Here is a 21,320-nt window from a genome sequence, read left to right as displayed (position 1 = left end):
GCTAACTATAATGACATATAGAATTTTGGAATAGAAAAGTTAATCAATAGAAATTTGACTAGTTAAACCATTTAGAGAAGCATATATAAGGTGAAATGTTGGTTATCTCCAACCTAATTTTGGCTTCTGCTCATAATTGAGGTTTCAAGAGAAAATGCAAATTAAACTAACCTAAGTGAAAAAAAAACTGCTTAAACATATACAAAATCAAGATTCCCTAAATTTCTATATCAGTATAGAAATCACTTTTGTTTATTTGATCCTGACATCTTCCTCACCTTCTTCTTCTCCTTATAGTCCTCGCCACACAGATTAAGATCACCCATCTTCTCTTCCAAAGTTGGTTCTTCACTGCCTAGTGACATGCCATGCACTTCATTAGTGACTTTTTCTAAATCTTTTAAGTACGACTGATGCTCTGCGCGTCTCTTCTGCCATTTTTCTTTAGATATCTTCTTCATTAAAATCACACCATCTCCTATGTGCTCCTTTAATTCAATACCACTATCACTACATTTAGCCTCACACAAGTCATAACCAAGAACATGGTCATCCCTGTTCAAAATATCACCTAGATGAGTCTTGATATTAAATCTAGTGTCGTTCTTTCCTAAATCTTTCACACGAGCAACCTCGGCATTAGCTAAACCGAATTTCCTACCATGAATAGCAACCTCGAAATAAACCTTACCGATATTGAGTACAACATATTCCACTAAATCTTTCCTAGTGAGCAAAGACTTGAAGGGTTCCCTCCAATATGTATCACCATCTAAGAAACACTTCGTTGAGGTTAACGGATCAAACAAATAAATAATGTCGTTAACTTTGGTACAAATCATAATAGGACCGACATTTCCCAAACGCGAAGCCACGTTAGGAGGAAGAAAAATCAAATCCTCACAGCAAATCGAACAAACTTGAACGAGAAAAGTGTATTTTAAAAAGTAATAATTCCTCTTTGTATCATGAGAAACAAGTCCCTTACTCTCACAAATATTCACAGGTTTTAGTCCCTTGATAAAATCAACTAACTTCTTAGCACAAACTTCATCAGCGAAATCGAAATCAGTACCGTGTTTCGTCTTATCGATTCTCACAGCATTAACTGCAACGGCATGCTTCCAAATAAAACGTTCCAAATACAAAAAACTACGAGCATGAGAACCATGTTTTCTTAATTGCACAACATATACCCATTGATTAGGATTAGCCTGAACCCTACTACATGGTTCACAGATGTGATCATGTTGAACAAACTCAACAACATAAGATTGTTGAAAATTGTCTCCATTGATACCCTCTTTCTGAACAGAAACCCTAGTTTTGATAATTCTTGCATTGGATTCAGATGGAACGGTTTCAGCATGGAGCAATATAACTTTATTGGAATTGATATTGCTTTGTAACTTTATCATGCACAAGGATAGAAGAAATGTTGATTGTGATTGTTGTTTGAGCCATATTGTAGGGTGGTGTAAGTAGAATTTGCATTGGGGGCAATGCAGTAGTATGATTCTGTTGGGTAACCCTAATGTGATATCGTTTTTTGATCGCATGCATTTAGCGCAAATGTTTTCTGAGTTTGGTTGGATTGGGAAACCGCATTGGCAAAGATTGTCTTCCATTGATCTTTTTGAAATCGAAAGTATACTAAAGAAAAACACAGTTAAAATGATTGACTGAAAAAGAGACGTAAGTTTCGTCGCTACTTACTTATTGCGGCATCCTCAGGGTTTTTTCGTATTGCAACTTGTTGTAGCCTCTATATAGGGTTTATATTGCTTGCAGCTTTGTGTCTTATTCTCTAAATAAAAATATATGAGAATGAGTCAAATATATGCACCGATAGTTGAAAGAAATTTTCCACTGTGAGTAAATCATAATCCATCAATATTGATATTTGTTTTGACTTTTTCTTTAACCATATATAATTATAAAGAGTCACCTATGATTGTGACTTTTTCTTTTTTATATATATATATATATATATATATATATATATATATATATATATATATATATATATATATATATATATATATTATTTTTATACTATCAATTAATGATAATTATATATCTCGTCAAATACTACCTCCGTTCCTTTATATAAGAGACATTTCACTTTTTAGGTTCATTGAATAATCAATGTATTATGTCGGTTTATAGACCAGATACATTGATTATTCTATGAATCTAAAAAGTGAAATGTCTCTTATATAAAGGAACGGAGGTAGTATTTTTTTACATTCACAACGCGTTACCATTAAACTCAAAATTTATATCCTCATTTTAATAAAAAAATAATAATTTAATCTTAATAAAACAACCTAATTTTGTTTGGGTTTGGATTTGTAGATGAAGTAATAATAACACTAAAAAATCACGACGAATTAACAAGAGGAATTAACATATCACCTCCACAGTTAAACATGTCACTCCACATATTTTTATAATTCCCAAAGTGTTTATGCAAAAAATTGAGTCAAAAGTACAAATGAAACTTCTGGTAGTTCATTCCAAATTTCCGATAGTTTATTTTTAAATTTTTAGTACGAAATTTTTATATTTTTTACCATAAACTTTGAAAACTCATGTAGTTTTATTGGAAATTTCAAAAAGTATTATAATTTATCGGACACTTTGAAATTTTCGGTAGTATAAAAAAAATTCAGATTTTTTTTTCAAAAGTTCTTGTATTTGTTATCATAAACTTTCGAAAAAATCTGGTATTTTTTTAAATTTCCAATATTTTCTCGGAATTTCCAATGATAATAGCAATTACAACGTGGGATACCAGATTTACCGTGGGAGTGGAAAATTAATTCATCGAAAATCACACAATAGTGAGGTCTCCCAACAATTACATGATCTTAGTTGCAGTCAAAGATATCAACATCGATATGACAATGGCATTTACTGTCACGGCTAAAAACAAAAGCATAAATACAATTAGTCTTGTAAGAGAAACAAAAATAATCATCCCAATTATATGCAAGAAAATGGAAAAACAAATCATTCACATTCAAATCAAAAGATAGATTTTTACTCTTTTTTTTTTCTTGATATGTACATCATAGAAACATAAAACGGTCAGAGGGATTTAAATTGTCTAACTTTGTAGCGTCAAAGTTACTATAATACAGTTGCAATAGACTTTACTTTTGTTGTGGATAAGCTAACAACAGGTTGTTTCTTTAACACTCAAGAAATCAATCCACCTCCCAACTAGAAAGAATAATCATATGTGTTCTTCCTATCATCAAGGTCTCATGCATAATCATTACCACTATAAGCAATTAATTCTTTATTTCCTCTATCCTTATAGAAAACTCCCATAGTTTGGGTGCCTTATAAATATCTCAAAATCCACTTTGCTGTCAAGAAATGTCTCTCCTTTTATGTTTTTATTAGCTTGAAAATTCTAGTTGAAGAAATTCAACAAAGAATGATAATAACCACGTTTGAATATGCTAAGTGTCAAGAGTCTCAAACATAGCTTTGACATATTAATTATATCGACTAAAGATGGTTCGACCACTATGTCAAATGATCTGGATATATGGTATTTTAACGCCCAAGAAGCCTGGTTTGGAAGAGTTCTAGGAATATATCCACAAGATTATGATCACTCTCTCTTTAAAACATGCTCATAATCTTGAAAAGGTTTACACTAATCAACACTTTGGCGTGGATATGACATGTAGAAGTGTCTATTTTGACGTGTTCATGTGGTTGTTTGGGACTTAGGATATTCTTAAGTCCAAAGATTAGGTGATTCGAAGGTATTTTGACACCACTATAGAAGTCGACCAGAGACTCTCAACAATATGCAGTTAGTGGTTCAAAGGAAATTATTAGCATGTTGGATGATTTGCAGTAGTTTCAACATTGAAGACGTGTGGAAGCAAGTTAGAGCGTTGAAGTCCACGTAAGGGGATACGTGTCAAATCCTATAAAAATAACTATTGTCGACAGTCATCATGGCATTAGTATATAAGTTGATCTCATTGTTGTGATCAAGGATCGCAAATTTCATTTATTCTATATAGAACTAAAGTATCCAAGTCACAGAGAGAAACAGTTTGTGAGAGAAAATGTATGTTTGCATCCTTTCTTTATGTCTTTCAATTAAAGCATTTACTTTTATGATATTTATTATGTTTTTTGTCTGTTTTCTTCTTCCAAAGTAATCTTACATTATTTCAGTTAGAATTTACGTTTAGTTTGTCAACATTCAAACATTTAAGATTCAGTCACACACACTTTTGTTGCAATTTTCTACACAGATTGTCCTTGAGACTTTTTCGAGTTTAATCTATTATGTGAAATAAAACTCGTGAGTATTTACTAAAAATACCAATAAACAAATTGGCACACCCAGTGGGACCCTTTTGTGTAAGGAATCTTAACTTTTGCAATAAAAAAAGTGATGTGTCTGTTACTGTTTATTTTGTTCATCATATAAATGTTTGAGTTTGTATACGTTTCATAAGTGGTAGAGTTAAAAGAAATTTTACTAGTAAAAGGAATATGGCCGCAAGAAAGTAAAAAAAATATTTCCCTTCCACAAAATGACGTACCAATTATAGAAAAACAACCAACAGAAATGACGGTTGGTGTTATGGGAACTTCAACACCCGATAAAGTAACCGCTCTTGTTATAAGCCAGATAACGGTTTCGACAGTTTCACCAGAAGTGGCGGTTTCCTTATCACAAGTAACAAGTGTTTCCACTACTCGCAGAGTTACATAACCAATTTTGGGAGATCTTTGGCCTTCTTTTCTCCCAAATTTTACCCCACCCCTTTTTGGTAGGGAATTCCATTATGGCATGCCAATTATAATAATGGTAGGCCTACAAACCAATACATCTATGTATGCAGATAATGCAATAACTGTTGTATCCCCTCTCAAGCCATACTTAACATCAGGATCTTTTATAAGCAATCTTAGTCGATTGGTATAACCATAAGGATGGGTAGGATATATCCCTCAAGTTATGACATCCTTAACTATCAGTTCCATCTATTTTGTGAGGCAATAAAACGGATGAGAGTAACCATGAGATGGTAATATGCTTACACAACAAATTAGTATGATGTTTAACCCTTTGATTCAAAAAACTAACCATAGTTATCAGCAAGTGGCGCACCAAATAGGTCGAATTGCTGATTTCCTTGGTGCTCCTCAAGCGTTTATACATCAAGTGTCTAATAACTAAATACCATAAAAGGTTGTACATGTTGAACAACCCGTACCAAGGGTAGTCAAAGGGAACATATGCCAAAATGGCCCTAAGGTAGTATTGGTGCATAGAAACAACGATGAAGACCAGATGGTTAGGAATATCCAACAAAATAATTTTGGGGGACAAAATAATACAACAAATATGGTCGATTAAATTTTGGCCCAGAATGGCACAATGTTGGCCTTCATATGCCAAATTGTGTCCCTGCTTTGTTTGAATTTGTGTTACAGACTAAACTTCCAAGGGTTTGAAAAATCCCTAAGTTCACTAAGTTTGTAAGGGATACCAATGAATCCACTGGCAAACATAATTCCAGATATTAGGTTGAGGCAATAGACTTAGCCAATAATGAGAACTTATAGAATTTGATCTATTTAGAGGTAGGCATCAGATATAAAATGCAAGAAAGAAGAATAACACACACAATTATCTTGGTTCCTCTCACAACTTGAGAGTAATTCAGACCCCTTGTACTTACAAGAGATTTTCACTATAATCAAACAAGATTACAATTTGCTCAAACGCACAAGCAAGAGACTTCCAATGCTCAAACACTAAAGTAAGAGACTTCTCTGCTCAAGCAGTCAAGCAAGAGACTTTCAATGCTCAACCAAGCAAGAGACTTTCAATGCTCAAGCATACAAGCAAGAGACTCCAAGTGCTCAAGCATACAAGCAAGAGACTTCAAATGCTCAAACACTTAGTAAGAGACTTCTAATAATCTAGCTAACAAATAAATGATTATTTGGGAAAATATACTTGATATACAATCAGAGGTGTATAAAGAATACAATACAAATACACTCTTTTAAGACTTAGGTATTTATAAGATATACAAGGATAAAAACTCCTAAGTCAGCTTGTGCTTTTCATGTTGATGGTGTAACTTCTCTTTGAGTGTCAATAGGTCTATTTTTCTTCAAGTCTTTAACTCCTTAAAAAGAGAGGAAAAGAGCCGTTAAAGATCCAACACAGTAGAGTCCTTTGAGAAGCTATAAAAGAGACATTTGGATCTTTCACCAAATAGTCAAGGTTGGTGAAGGCTAGTTTGAAAACCCCTTGCTACAAAAGGATTAGTGGTTGTATCCCAGTAGACTTTATGAATAAAATAGAGTTTAGGTATTCACGTGACAAGGTAGGTTCATATATGAGAAATGACCTATCAAAGTCACATTGGTTCTTGTGCTTTGACTGGATCAAGTTCTAATCATCAGAAGCAGACTTCTTTAAAGTCTGGTCTTCAGAGGTTGACTTCTTCAGACTCTGACCTTCATATGTTTACCTCTTCAGAAGTTGACTTCTTCAAGGTCCGGTCTTCAGCTTCTGATCCATTAGATTTTAGTCTTTAAGCTTCTCTTTGAATCTCCATAGTAATAACCAACTGTCATACCCCAAAATTTGCCCGTTAAGTTTTCAGGACATTTTTCAAGACATTCTCATCCATTTTCAAGACATTAATGTTAAAGGAACAAGGGTCCAGCGCACGGGTTACCAAATCCAGAAGATGACCTAAACTGGCATGCTCGCTAGGCGAGCAAACCCTTCGCTAGGCGAAGCCCACGCGTCATTCCTTCGCTAGCTGCTCGCCCAGCGAATCCTTCGCTAGCTCACTCGCCTAGCGAGCTTACGAAATACCAGAAAATTTTGGGCTTAATTCTGAGCCCACCAAGACACAATTATTATAAATACCAGAACTTCACACAGAGAAAGGGGACAGAGACGGAAAAGAAAGACAGACGGTAGACAGAGAGGGAACAAGCAAACCCTAACAGAGGCAACCGGAAAAACCTTGCAGGCTAACGAAGAGAATTCAGAGTAACCCCCGGATACCCCGAAGGAAATGCATCTGCACAAAGGTTACCTCCGCCCAACTCAATTGCAAACAGGTTTGCCACACACCCCAATAATTTTATGCTCCTAATTTGATATCTGCAAACACATGAGGCATTATGATTGAATTTCTCATTAGGTTTTACATATGGGTTTAAGTATGCATGGATGTGTAACACAATATCTTGAATGTTTAACCATGTAATTTCTATAATGGATGCCATAGGGTTTGGGGTTCCTAAAATCGCATTGTTATCAAAGAAGAACCCAAAACCCGCAGCCGTTCGCCAGCACTTCGCTGAGCGAGCATGTAGCGAGGGTTCGCCAAGCCTTCGCTAGGCGAGGCAGTGGCGAACATGACAGTATTTGTTTTTTCGTTTGCATTCTAATCTGTTCTGTACTTGATTGACATGTTTTCCATTGCATCTACCCGCTGTTGCCTGACACTATTATTGTTGTGATTCTTTTGTTTGGTGCAACTCTTGGTGGCACCCTAGCTTGGTATTCTAACCCGTTTGTTGATTTTTGTGAGGGTTCACATACTCCTGAAGAGACAGTTTGCTAGGTATTCCACTTTATTTGTGGGATACCCTTGTGAATATTCATTTTAATTACTTGACTGATTACATTGCCTTCGAACATATGATTTGGGCCCTCTCTTTGTTGCCTTACGATATTACGGCCATGTCCCGCGAATGTAAGGATACCCTTAGCAAAGACCCTTCGGTTAAATCATCATAGTCCCTCGAATGTTGCCTTCAAATACATGACTTTGTCCCTCGATGACCCTTCGTGGTAGCCTACGGTTAAATGATGATCGTCCCTTCAAATGCTAAGGTATCCTTACAAATGTTGCCTTCAATGACCGATCGACGACCCTACGATGTCCATTTACATCCAAAGGATACGACTACTTACTTCTCAATAGTAAGGACAGTTTTACCCTCCTAAGGATAGGAAATACCTATAAATACCTTGGTGAAGTATAACTCTTAAATGCTTGCTCACAGCTTAAAATACTTCTCACACCTCACACTTTTCAAAACATCTTTTAGAAAATCACCACTTGGTATACATTCGCACCAGAATCATCGCCGAGTTATATTTTTCTAAACATCTTTCAAAAATCAAACGAGATAAACACTTTGTATACATTCGTACAAGAATCATTACAAAGTTAAACTCTCCTTTCAAAATATTTTCTAACACACCACATTTCTCAAACACTTTCTCAAGCAAGGAAAACATAAGTGAGTTAAGCAATTAAGAGCCCATGGATAACCATGGATACAAAGGGTGCTAACACCTTCCCTTTGTATAATGTACCTCCCGAACTCAAAAATCTAATCGAGGTATTTCCTGTTCTTTTCCGCCTTTCCTTATTAGATAAAAGAAAAGTCGGTGGCGACTCTTGCTATTCGCGACATTGCTTTTCAAAGCAAAACACAAAAGTCAGTTCACCGTATAACAGAACTGGCGACTTCACTGGGGATAACAAAAAGAGAGGTTACCTTAAAGATAAGATCATTTATGTTTTCGAATTGTTCCTTTGTCTGATTTACTTTTAAGGGATTGTTTGGGTATTCTATGCTTGAGTGAAAGATCATACACCCGGATCTAGTGTACCTTAGGTAAGTAGCAAGAGATCATCGCGACTATCCGGCGTATACTGGAATGGTTAAAATGATGGCTACGGTTAATGTGACACTTTGGATGTCCTGATGTTCCTCATGTTTACTTGAGGAAAAATTTGGCGTCTGCGTGGTGTCATCAAAGCATTAACCAGACCTTTAGAACCCTAATTGACTCATCCTAGCCATTAGAAAGTAGTGAGATAACTGACTTCGGTTCCGACTGGGGTTGGTTGATACTCGATACTACACTCTTTGAGATTGGACTTTAGGGAAATTTTGGTCAACCGCTTGGTGTTGCACTGAAGTGGACTTAAAGAAAGGACGATGATTTGAGATCCTTCTAGAACCCGGTTACTATTCTAGGACATGTGGAACCAACCAAACTTCAGTGGGGAGGGTACTTACCGATGGAACTCATGCAAGCCTTAAAACCTAGGAATGATTGCGGTGTGACTTGTTTGTGTTTGTTACTTACTTAACATCATAACATCATAACATCATAACATCATGACATCATGGCATTGTACTAACCATTTCAAGGACTTAGGGATTTAACTTTGCTCTGTTAAGCAGGCTATGGCTTCCAGGAAGAACATCCGGATCAATCTCGTAGCGATCTCTCCTCAACTCAAGAATTTAGTGTCAGAGCTGCCCGATCATGCTCAGTTCATCAAGAAACATGGTTCCCTCCTCAATTTAGTTACCACCGGTTTCAAAGAAGATATGATGAGAGTTCTATTCCAGTTCTTCGATCCTAAACATCATTGCTTCACCTTCCCAGATTATCAGTTGGTACCCACATTAGAAGAATTTTCCAGGCTTCTTGGGATACCTATCCTTGATCAAACACCTTTCAGTGGTTTAGAAAAGATTTCGAAGTCTGAAGAGGTTGTCGCGGCTTTACACATGACAAAGTCCGACATTGAAACTAATTGGGTAACAAGAAGTGGAGTTAAGGGTTTACTTGCCAAATTTCTGATAAATAAGGCCCGAGAATTCCTAAAAGTTATGAATGTCCATGCTTTCGAAGATGTTCTAGCACTACTAATCTATGGTTTGGTGCTATTTCCTAACCCGGATCAATTCATAGACATGAATGTTGTTAGGATATTTCTCTCTCATAACCCGGCGCCCACCTTGCTTGGAGACATTTTGCATTCCCTTCACACTCGTACTATGAGAAGGCAAGGGACTCTCATGTGCTGCGTGCCTTTATTATCTAGGTGGTTTATTTCGCACCTTCCTCAATCAGTCTTGAAGAATGAGCAAAATTTGAAATGGTCTCAAAGGATAATGTCGCTCTCCCATTCAGACATCCATTGGTGTCCCCAACCCAAAGAAAATGTTATCATCATTGACCGTTATGGAGAATTCTCTAACGTACCACTCCTGGGGATAAGAGGAGGTATTACTTATAACCCAGCTTTAGCCCTACGTCAGTTTGGTTATGCTCGAAGAGATGGTCCACATGACATAATTATTCAAGGCACTGTGTTTGACTATGACAACGACTCTCAAGGTCTCCGTCAAAGGTTCGTACGAGCTTGGGGCATGGTGAAAAGAAGTAGTTTAGGACAAAAAAAACTTTATTCCTATGGAACCTTATCTCGGATGGGTACGCGCCAGAGCTCGTGAGCTTACCATGCCATATCTTGCAATCGGACCTCTGATTGTCGAACCAAAAGCTAAGGGAGGTGCCCCTCAGATCATTCCTTATCCAGATATGCCTACCAATGTTGAAGAATTGAAGAAATCCTGGATCCAGTTGAGAGAGGAAAGGGATACCTTTGAAACTCAGTTCGGTGCAGAAAAGAAGAAAGTATTAGAGCTCACCAGCCAGCTTAATGAGGAACAAAGACTCAATGCATATCTCCGCCCAAAAAGAAGCCGTCCCTGGGAGACTTGAGCTTTCATTGTATTTTTATTATTTCCTTTTTGTAATGAACATTGATTAAAGAAATTATTAATAAAAGTTTCCCTCTTTTTGGTGGTTTACGCAAAGTTAAATTCCAAAAGTCCTTGAAAACATTTCATACATTGCATAGCATAACATTGCATAACAGGTATTCTAAAGGATCAATGTTCTCACGGTCTTCCTTCTAAACAAAACAGATGGCTCTCGAACAAACTGTCAAAGATATCCAGGCTCAGAATGCTCAATTCCAGGAGATGATCTTGAGCTTATCCAAGGGGCAGGAAGAGCTGAAGGCTCTCTTGCTGGAGAAGAAGAAAGACAAGAAAGTTGTGAGTTACATTAACCCGGGAAGAAGGCTTAAAGGACGGGCCGCAGGAGTCAAGATTAGAATTCCGAAGGATCAAGAAGAGGAGACAGAAAATGATTCGGAAGAGGAGAATGTTGATCCCTTCAACCCTGAGGACGACGATGAAGATTATGAAAATGAACAGTACTCTCCAAAGGATGATAAGTATAGGTTGCTGGAAGAACGCATGCTAGCTATGGAGGATCAGAAGGCGCCCGGTCTGGATTTCGAAGGCTTGGGTCTGGTCTCTGATGTGGTCATTCCCCGCAAATTCAAGGTCCCCGCTTTCACTAAGTATGATGGTGCGTCTTGTCCTCAGATGCATCTGAGAGCTTATATGAGAAAGATTCAGCCGTATACCACTGATAGGAAGCTATGGATCCATTTCTTCCAAGAGAGTCTGTCTGGCACGCAGTTAGAGTGGTACTATCAGCTCGAGAGCTCTAACATCCGCACCTGGACTGATTTAGCGACAGCTTTCTACAAGCACTACCAGTATAATTCTGAATTGGCGCCTACTCGGCTACAGTTGCAGAATATGACTATGGGATCTAAAGAAAGCTTCAAAGAATATGCTCAAAAATGGAGAGATTTGGCTGGCAGAGTCAAACCCCCTCCGACTGATCGAGAATTAGTGGACATGTTCATGAGTACACTGACTGGCCCATTCTACAACCATCTATTGGGAAGTTCCTCATCGGGTTTCACTGAACTTACATTAACAGGTGAACGTGTTGAAAGTGGCATTCGAAGTGGAAAGATACAGATGGCTACCTCTACAAGCACCAAAAAGTCCTATCAGGGGAAGAATGAATCAAATGATGTGTATGGTCAAAGGGGTCATAACAAGAAAAATCGTGACCATACTATTGGAGCAGTTACGATTGCAGCACCGCCTTCTCAAAACTTCCAACACAGACAAGACAGGCCGAGAAGGCAGTTTACCAAGATCAATATGACTTTAGCACAAGCACTGCAGGGTATGCTAAAAGCAAATTTAATTACCCTCAGAGATCCTCCTGCAAATCCCAACACTACTTCTCCTCGTTATAATCCCAATGCCAGATGTGCATATCACTCCGATAGCCCCGGGCATGATACGAACGATTGTTGGTTGTTGAAGAATAAGATTCAGGATATGATCGACGCTGGAGAAATTGAATTTGATCCTCTAGAGACTCCTAATGTCATCACTGCTCCTATGCCTAATCATGACAAGACTGTTAATGTTGTGGATGACAATTCTCACATTACTAATGTAGCTGACTTAGCATCTCCTCTCCTGATCATCAAGAAGAATTTATTGCAAGCTGGTTTATTTCCAGGTTGTGCTGAAAATTGCTATCTCTGTATACTCCGACCCAATGATTGCTTGAAGTTGAGAAATGGTATTCAACGGCTGATGGATGATCGTACGATTCTCTTTGAAAAGATTCCTAAGGTGGAAAACCCTATTGAAGATATATCTGTGATTGTTAGGTCCAAAGTTCCAATGAAGATTACCGCTACTAGAGTGCCGGTGAAGATTACTGCTGAGCCCAAGGTAGCTCCCCTAATTATTACTGCACCTGGCCCAGTACCGTATTCCTCAAGCAAAGTCATTCCGTGGAATTATGGAGGTGATGTTTACATCCACAGCATAAAGCAAGATGATAATTTTGCTAATCCTAATGACGTTGACATTGTTGGGACTAGTAAAATTACTCGAAGTGGAAGGATCTTTTCTCCAGAAATCTCACCTCCCGCCCCTGAAACTCGAGGAAAGGAACCAGTAACCAACCCTTCTCAGCCAAGGACACCAGTCGAAGTTACTACCGAAGATGTTGCCAAACAAGAAATGGAAGAAATGCTGAAAATCATCTGCAAGAGTGATTTTGATGTGGTAGAACAGTTGGGGCATACTCCGTCTAAAATTTCGATGTTATCCTTGTTGTTATCTTCTGAATCCCATGCCAATGCATTGATAAAATTCTTGAAGACCGCTCATATACCTCAGGAGACATCTGTCGATCAGTTCGAAAATTATGTTGCTAACTTGGTTGTTGACAATGGCCTAGGCTTTTCCGATGCTGACCTGACACCAGCAGGAAAGAATCACAATAAAGCTTTGCATATCTCCATTGAGTGTAAGGGGATCACCTTGTCTCATGCGTTGATCGATAATGACTCTTCTTTGAATGTGCTACTGAAAGCTGTGCTCGATAAACTTGACTGTAAAAGCATTGAACTGAAACCTAGTGACGTTGTGGTGCGTGCTTACGATGGTGCGAAGAGTGTTGTCCATGGTGAAGTGGTTCTCCCTATCAAGATAGGACCTCAAGTCTTCAACACTACCTTTCACATAATGAACATTCGTCCTGCCTATTCCTGCTTGCTGGGATGCCCTTGGATTCACGGGGCAAGTTCTGTAGCTTCGTCTCTCCATCAAAAGCTGAGGTACCCAATAGAAGGTAAGATCGTCACTGTGTGTGGAGAAGAAGAGTATATTGTCAGTAGTGTGCATACATTCAGATACGTCGAGATGGATGGTGAATTCTTTGAAACTCCTTCTCAGTCATTTGAAGTAGTTCCTCCGACCAGTCCTGTCCTTAAGCCAACTTCCCGTGTGCCCAAGATTATTCGTGCTCCTCCTGCTATGATTTCTCTGAAGGACGCTCAAGCCGTGGTTGAAGATGGTGGTTGTACTGGCTGGGGTCAACTGATCGATGTACCGTACAAGTCTGATAGATTTGGCCTGGGATTTAGCTCTGAAAAGGTGGTCAAAAATCATATTAATGTTGTAGAAGATGTTGATAGCGATTGCGACTGGGATAGCTGGATTTTCCCAACAATTGGTGACGGACTCAATAATTGGAAGGCTGAAGACACTATCCCGATTTCCTTTAGTCAGGAGTAATTGTTATTGCCTACTTTAGTGTTGCAAATTTTTAATTTTTACAATTGAACTTCTTAAAGCATTGTGTCTATGCCCGGGGCACAAATAGCTAATTTGTTAAGGGTTTTGTCATTTTCATAAGCATATCCACATTCAATAAATCAATGGACTTTTTGCATTCAAATATTGCGCTCTTTATCTTTCCTGTCATCTTTTAAAACAAGCTATGCTTTCTTACACACACTCACGTAACAAATTGCAGATCCATATCCACTCTGGATCCTGTTGATAATAATTCTGCTACTATTCATTATGACTTTGAAAATCCGATCTACCAAGCCGAGGATGGAAGTGAGGAAGATTGTGAAGTACCTGAAGAGCTTGCCAGACTGTTACTGCAAGAAGAAAAGACTATACAGCCGCATGAGGAATCAATTGAAACTATAAATCTGGGTACTGAAGTAGACAAGAAAGAAGTCAAAATAGGAGCAGGCTTGGAAAACAGTGTCAAAGAAAGATTGATTCAGATGTTACATGACTATATAGAGATTTTTGTTTGGTCTTATGAAGACATGCCAGGACTGGATACTGATATAGTAGTGCATCGTCTGCCAATGAAGGAAGATTGTCATCCTGTTAAGCAAAAGGTTCGTCGCATGCGTCCTGAAATGTCTGAGAAAATCAAAGTCGAGGTTATGAAACAATTTGATGCAGGTTTTCTGGTTGTTACTTCTTATCCTCAATGGGTTGCTAATGTGGTACCAGTGCCAAAGAAGGATGGTAAGGTGCGAATGTGTGTAGATTACAGAGATTTGAATAAAGCGAGTCCCAAAGATGACTTTCCACTTCCACACATTGATGTTCTGGTAGATAACACCGCTCAGCACAAGGTATTCTCATTCATGGATGGATTCTCAGGTTATAACCAGATTAAGATGGCACCTGAAGACATGGAGAAAACTACGTTTATGACGCAATGGGGCACTTTCTGTAACAAAGTAATGCCATTCGGTTTAAAGAATGCAGGGGAAACATACCAGCGTGCTATGGTGGTTTTGTTCCATGATATGATCCATCATGAAATAGAGGTATATGTGGATGACATGATAGCCAGATCTCATACTGAAGAAGAACATCTCGATCATTTATACAAACTATTTGAGAGGTTGAAAAGGTACAAGTTGAGATTGAACCCGAACAAATGCACCTTTGGAGTAAGATCCGGTAAACTCTTGGGCTTTATTGTCAGTGGTAAAGGAATTGAGGTTGACCCGGCTAAGGTGAGAGCTATTCAAGAAATGCCAGTTCCTCGTACAGATAAAGAAGTCAGAGGTTTCTTGGGACGCTTGAATTACATTGCCCGATTTATCTCCCATTTGACTGCTACCTGCAAACCCATCTTCAAATTACTGAGGAAAAATCAAGAGATGATATGGAATGATGAATGTCAAGAAGCTTTTGACAAAATCAAGAAGTATCTCTAAGAACCTCCAATTCTGGTGCCACCAGTTGAAGGAAGACCTCTAATCATGTATTTGACCGTGTTAGAAAGTTCAATGGGGTGTGTGTTAGGGCAACATGACGAGTCTGGTCGAAAAGAGCATGCCATATACTACCTTAGCAAAAAGTTTACCGACTGTGAAACAAGATACTCATTGCTCGAGAAAACTTGATGTGCTTTGGCTTGGGCTGCTCGCCGACTAAGACAGTATGTGTTGAATCATACTACTTTATTGATTTCTAAGATGGATCCTATCAAATATGTATTTGAGAAACCTGCCCTCTCCGGAAGAATAGCAAGATGGCAGATGATTTTAACAGAGTATGATATCCAGTATACTACCCAGAAAGCAATCAAAGGAAGCGTGTTAGCTGATCATTTGGCTCATCAAGCAGTTGATGATTACCAATCTATGAATTTTGAGTTCCCTGATGAGGATGTCATGCTTGTTATTGATTATGAAGAACCTGGACCAGATGAAGGACCCGAACTGGGATCCCGATGGACTATGGTTTTTGACGGATCTTCTAATGCATTGGGCAATGGTGTTGGTGTTGTAATTATTTCTCCCAGGGGTTGCCATACGCCTTTCACTGCTAGACTATGTTTTGATTGTACCAACAATATGGCTGAGTATGAAGCATGTATTTTGGGACTCAAGGCTGCTATAGACCTGAGAATCAAGTTTTTTAGTGTGTACGGAGACTCAGCCTTAGTAATCAGTCAGATCAAAGGAGAATGGGACACTAAACATCCGAATCTCATCCCTTATCGAGAGCGGCTGTTGACATTAATCCCATACTTTGAAGAGATTACATTCGAACATATTCCACGAGAAGAGAATCAGTTGGCAGACGCATTGGTTACCATGTCATCTATGTTCAGAGTCAGATGGGATGATGAAGCTCTCATGATCACCATTGAACGATTAGATGAACCAGCATATTGTTATGAACTTAATGCTGATGAAGTAGAAGAGAAACCTTGGTTCCACGAAGTAAAAAGATATTTAGAAACTCAGGAATACCCTGAAGGGGCATCCATCAATGACAGAAAATTTTTGAGGAAGTTTTCCGCTAAATTCTTTTTGAGTAATGGAGTATTATACAAACGTAATCATGATTCGACTTTGCTTCGCTGTGTGGATAAAAAGGAAGCAGAAAGGATTATGGAAGACATGCATGACGGTATTTTTGGGACTCATTCTAGTGGGCATACGATGGCCAAGAAGATTCTGAGATCAGGGTATTATTGGTCTACCATGGAAGCTGATTGCCACTATCACTCCAGAACTTGTCACAAGTGCCAGATCTATGCGGACAAAGTACATGTACCTCCTGCTCCATTGAACGTATTAACAGCACCTTGGCCCTTTGCAATGTGGGGCATTGATATGATCGGAGAGATTAAACCTTCTGCTTCTAATGGACATCGCTTCATTCTTGTTGCTATTGATTACTTTACAAAGTGGGTAGAGGCAGCCTCATTTGCTTCTGTCACTAAGAATGTGGTGGCATGGTTCATCAAGAATAGTCTTATTTGTCGGTATGGCATCCCTGAAAAAGTTATCACTGATAATGGTACTAATTTGAACAACAAGATGATTACTGAACTCTGCACGCAGTTCAAAATAAAACACCATAACTCATCTCCGTACCGGCCAAAGATGAATGGCGTCGTAGAAGCTGCTAATAAGAATATTAAGAAGATCATACAAAAGATGACAGTAACATACAAAGACTGGCATGAGATGTTACCCTTTGCTCTTCATGGTTATCGCACTTCAGTGCGCACTTCGACAGGGGCAACTCCTTTCTCTTTAGTCTACGGAATGGAAGCCATTTTACCAGTGGAAGTTCAGATTCCCTCTTTAAGAATTATGAAAGATGCAGGCTTAGATGAAGATGAATGGATTCAAACTCGACTCGATCAGATAAATTTGATTGATGAAAAGAGACTTGCGGTTGTTTGTCATGGGCAGATATATCAGAAGCGCATGACCCAGACGTTTAATAAAAAAGTCAAGAGACAGGTATATCAAATTGGCGACTTGGTAATAAAGCGTATCATTTTACCACAAGGTGATTCTAGAGGCAAATGGACTCCCACATACGAAGGGCCGTTTGTAGTGAAGAAGGTATTCTCTGGTGGAGCCATGATGCTTGCTACAATGGATGGCGAAGACTTCCCACATCCCGTGAACGCAGACATAGTTAAAAAATACTACGCATAAAAGGGACCCGCTAGGTCGACGTATCTAGGAAAAAGTAAGGGCATCCCGGCGAACCAAAAGGGTTCAGGCAAAAATTAGGGATAAACATATAAAAATGTACACCCGGCAAGTCGAAAACCTGAAAAGGCGGCTTGGGTAAAAAAGGGTATCCTGGTGGACTGAAAACCTGAAAGGGCGGTCCAGGCAAAAATTAGGGATTAAAGCGTATGACTATGTCCCGTTCTCGGTCAGCTTCACCCAAGTCAAAGGGGCTGAACAAGCCAATCACTTCTATCCGACAGCAGAGATGAGAGGCTTGAAGACATAATGATAGTAGTGGAATTAAAATCAATAGGACTTTTTCTTCATAGCTTTTTCTTTGTTTTCTTGACAATTTCCTCTTACTAGGATTTCTGTCTCCTTGTACTCAAATTGCCTATTTATAGGCCCTCTTTCAAAATCAATACAATTTTATTTCCAAAAAAGATGCTTTTGTTTTACTTTCTCTGTTTTGTTTACGTAAACGTCCATTGATTTAATTCGAATTAATATATGCATTTGAACATGATTGATGTTTATCGAAAATACATGCATAAAATAGAAATAGCAGTTACTAAAAGACTTTAGGGTCGAGGATAAAGTCTAACCATGCTTTCCGATGAATCCGGTTGCTAATCCTATGCCCCAGCAAAACCAGTCATTTCCCAGAAGAAATTGGCATTACTAGACAGACTGATAAGCTCTTTTATCCCCAGCCAGGTCCTGTTGAATATTTCTACCATCAGACAAGAAATCAAATATCCCCAGCTAAGAAAGGGTCATCAATACAAACATCTCCAACCAGAATATGGGGATCTGGCAAAAAAATTCAGACGCATAATTCATTCATGCATCATTTCACATCATATACATGCATGCAATATTCGCATTTATTTTCAAAAGCATAAAACATCTCACGCATCATGACATGGCATGAGTCTAACTTTTTCAGGTTAATTATCCTCCCGATACAGTCAAAATAAAGGTTCATTCAGACGGACACCCTCATCGGTTACATTTGAGATTCAGATGCACCTTTCAGATATAATCCATATGAATGTTCATTCTGATAAGCATTCTGACATCCTCCTAATGATGGCATCTTTAAGCCCATCCCAGACATTTATTGCAAATACAACATATACAAATATTATCAGATATAGCCTAGCGTACGGTTCATTCTGATTCAACCTAACGTATGGTTCCTTCAACTGTTCCAATACGGTCTAGCGTACGACCCATTTGGATGTTCATCCCCTCAGATACTACCTAGCATACGGTACATTCTGAAGTGTAGTCTAGCGTATGACTACCCCTTTTATCATCAGATACAGCCTAACGGACGGCTCATTCTGCTACTCAGATACGATCTAGCGTACGATCCATTTTGATCTTTATTCCTTAGATACTACCTAGCGTACGGTATATTCTGAAATGTAGTCTAGCGTACGACTATCCCTTTTATCATCAGATACAGCCTAACGGACGGCTCATTCTGCTGCTCAGATACGATCTAACGTACGATCCATTCTGATCTTTATTCCTCAGATACTACCTAGCGTACGGTACATTCTGAAATGTAGTCTAGCGTACGACTACCTTTCATCATCAGATACAGCCCAACGGACGGCTCATTCTGCTACCCAGATACTACCTAGCATACGGTATATTCTGAAATGTAGTCTAGCGTACGACTGCCTTTTATCTCAGATACAGCCTGATAGACGGCTCATTCTGCTACTCAGATACGATCTAACATATGATCCATTCTGATCCTTTATCCCCAGCAGCGTATGACCCATTCTGATCCTTATCTCCTCAGGTTCAGCTCACCCTAACAACACCTAATGGATGACTCATTATACGGCTGTCGCATCCGCGAAAAACAATCGGCGGGCTAAAACAAAACAACACAGAGCCGCCACCGTGCGTTATTTATCCCAAAGAGGGAAAGGAAACGCTCGAAGTAAACCTGGAAAAAGCATGGTCTCGCGACCAAAGAGAATGGGATCGGGAGTCGGTTATGCGAAGGGAAGGTATTGGCACCCCTACGCATCCGTCGTACTCGACGGGATCCACGCTCAAAAGATAGGAAAAGGTTGCTAAAACAAACATCACACACGCACACTGAAGACAACACAGGTGGAGGAAGAGGGGAGAGGGCTCGCTAGGATATCGCATCCTATGCCTACGTATCTCGTCTGGAACGAGAATCAGAGCTACCGTAGTTCGGCTCACGCACGCCAAACAAAACAAACACACAAGCAGGCAAACATGGAACCCGAACGCCAATCGCTGGACTTACATCAACTTCCGAACCAAACAAACCCACACTGGAAACCAGATGCCACTTGATGGACTTATACCAGACTCCAAGCACACAACAATAGGATACGGAATGCCAATGGCTGGGCTTACATCCGTCTCCTAACACACACAAGAAGAAACAAGCAACAAGTTACTAAGGAGTCAGGAACTCGAGCCTAGCAACTGTCAAGCAAACACACACAAAAAGGAAAAGGGTGCCCGGAGAGATCTCGTGCGACCTCCTGCCTACGTACCTCATCTGGTATGAGGATCAGGGCAACGTAGTTCCCCTTAACAGGGGACAAAGAATAGCCTAACCAGATACAGAGGGAGACACAACTAGGGAGACTACGACTCGAGCCTAGATGTTATCATGCATATCATCCCTAAGTTAAGGTTGCTATCTAACTTGCACAGGTAGCAAGCTAATCCTAAACAGGCAAAGCAAAGCATGCAAGCATAATCAAAACAAAGCAAACATTCACAATTAGCACACACTATATCCAGACAAAGTGGGCTCAAACAAAAGGGTTAGCCTGCAAAAGCAAACCAACTGTATCAGGTGATGTTAGCTCTTAACCCTGACATTGAGAGTCAGGGTGAAGCATATGAAATGAGAGTGAGGGGTGTGCCTCACAGCTCTTATCCCTGGCCAGGGAGAGCCTCAGACAAAGAAGTGTGGGTTCAGAAAGTGGGAACCCTTCTACACTTATGACACTGACTCAACTGTACAACTGTACAAGGATCTTGGGTTAGGATCCACAATGCATCAACACCAGTTGTGTGAGCAGAGGGATGACTCAACAAGAATAGCAGGAGATGGATTGCACATCTCTTGTATCTGCCAATTGCCTTAACAAAGGTCTTTTCCTGCTTGGGGACAAAAATAAACAATCACAGGCATTGCCTCTTAAGGAGGACTTCAGACAGGTGCCTGGCCAAGTAACCGGCCAGGTCTTCCAGACTACATGGAGAAAAGAAATTCTACCTCAATTGGTTTATATAACCAAGCAACAGCACAAGCAAGTTCAAAATGAACTATAGCAACTAAATGTACCTGTGGAAACATCCAACATAATCAATATACCAGACAAACAAAAGTCAAACAGAAAATTACAAGTCCACAGCACAAACAGATAACAAGCATCAATGCACATAGGTGCAAGCCACAAAGCCTAAGTACAAATATCAATGCCTACAAAACAAACTCAAGGTTAGTCATAAACAAGCAATAAACCAATCCCAATTGAGTGCACATCATCAAGTATAAGCAATTGTGCTCTTTGACCTGAAACAAAGCTCAAATGTGAGAACACAAACCGCTAGTACAAGACTAGGGTCAAATTAGGATCAATAAGTCAAAACAGAACATGAAACTTATCCAAAATCAAGATCAATCAATTAATAATC

General features: G+C 39.1%; 1 protein-coding gene across 1 annotated transcript; it reads right to left on the bottom strand.

Moving 5' to 3' along the window:
• Nucleotides 1-242: 242 nt before the first annotated feature.
• On the bottom strand, nt 243-1,418 carry LOC127121673 (uncharacterized). The gene has a single exon (XM_051052126.1). The coding sequence runs from the start codon at nt 1,416-1,418 to the stop codon at nt 243-245; it is 1,176 nt and encodes a 391-aa protein (XP_050908083.1).
• Between the last annotated feature and the right edge of the window lie 19,902 nt (nt 1,419-21,320).

The sequence above is a fragment of the Lathyrus oleraceus genome, chromosome 2, assembly GCF_024323335.1.
Source record: "Lathyrus oleraceus cultivar Zhongwan6 chromosome 2, CAAS_Psat_ZW6_1.0, whole genome shotgun sequence".
Taxonomy (NCBI): domain Eukaryota; kingdom Viridiplantae; phylum Streptophyta; class Magnoliopsida; order Fabales; family Fabaceae; genus Lathyrus; species Lathyrus oleraceus.
The sequence above is the reverse complement of the archived record's forward strand: the minus strand, read 5'-3'. Positions and strand labels throughout refer to the sequence as shown.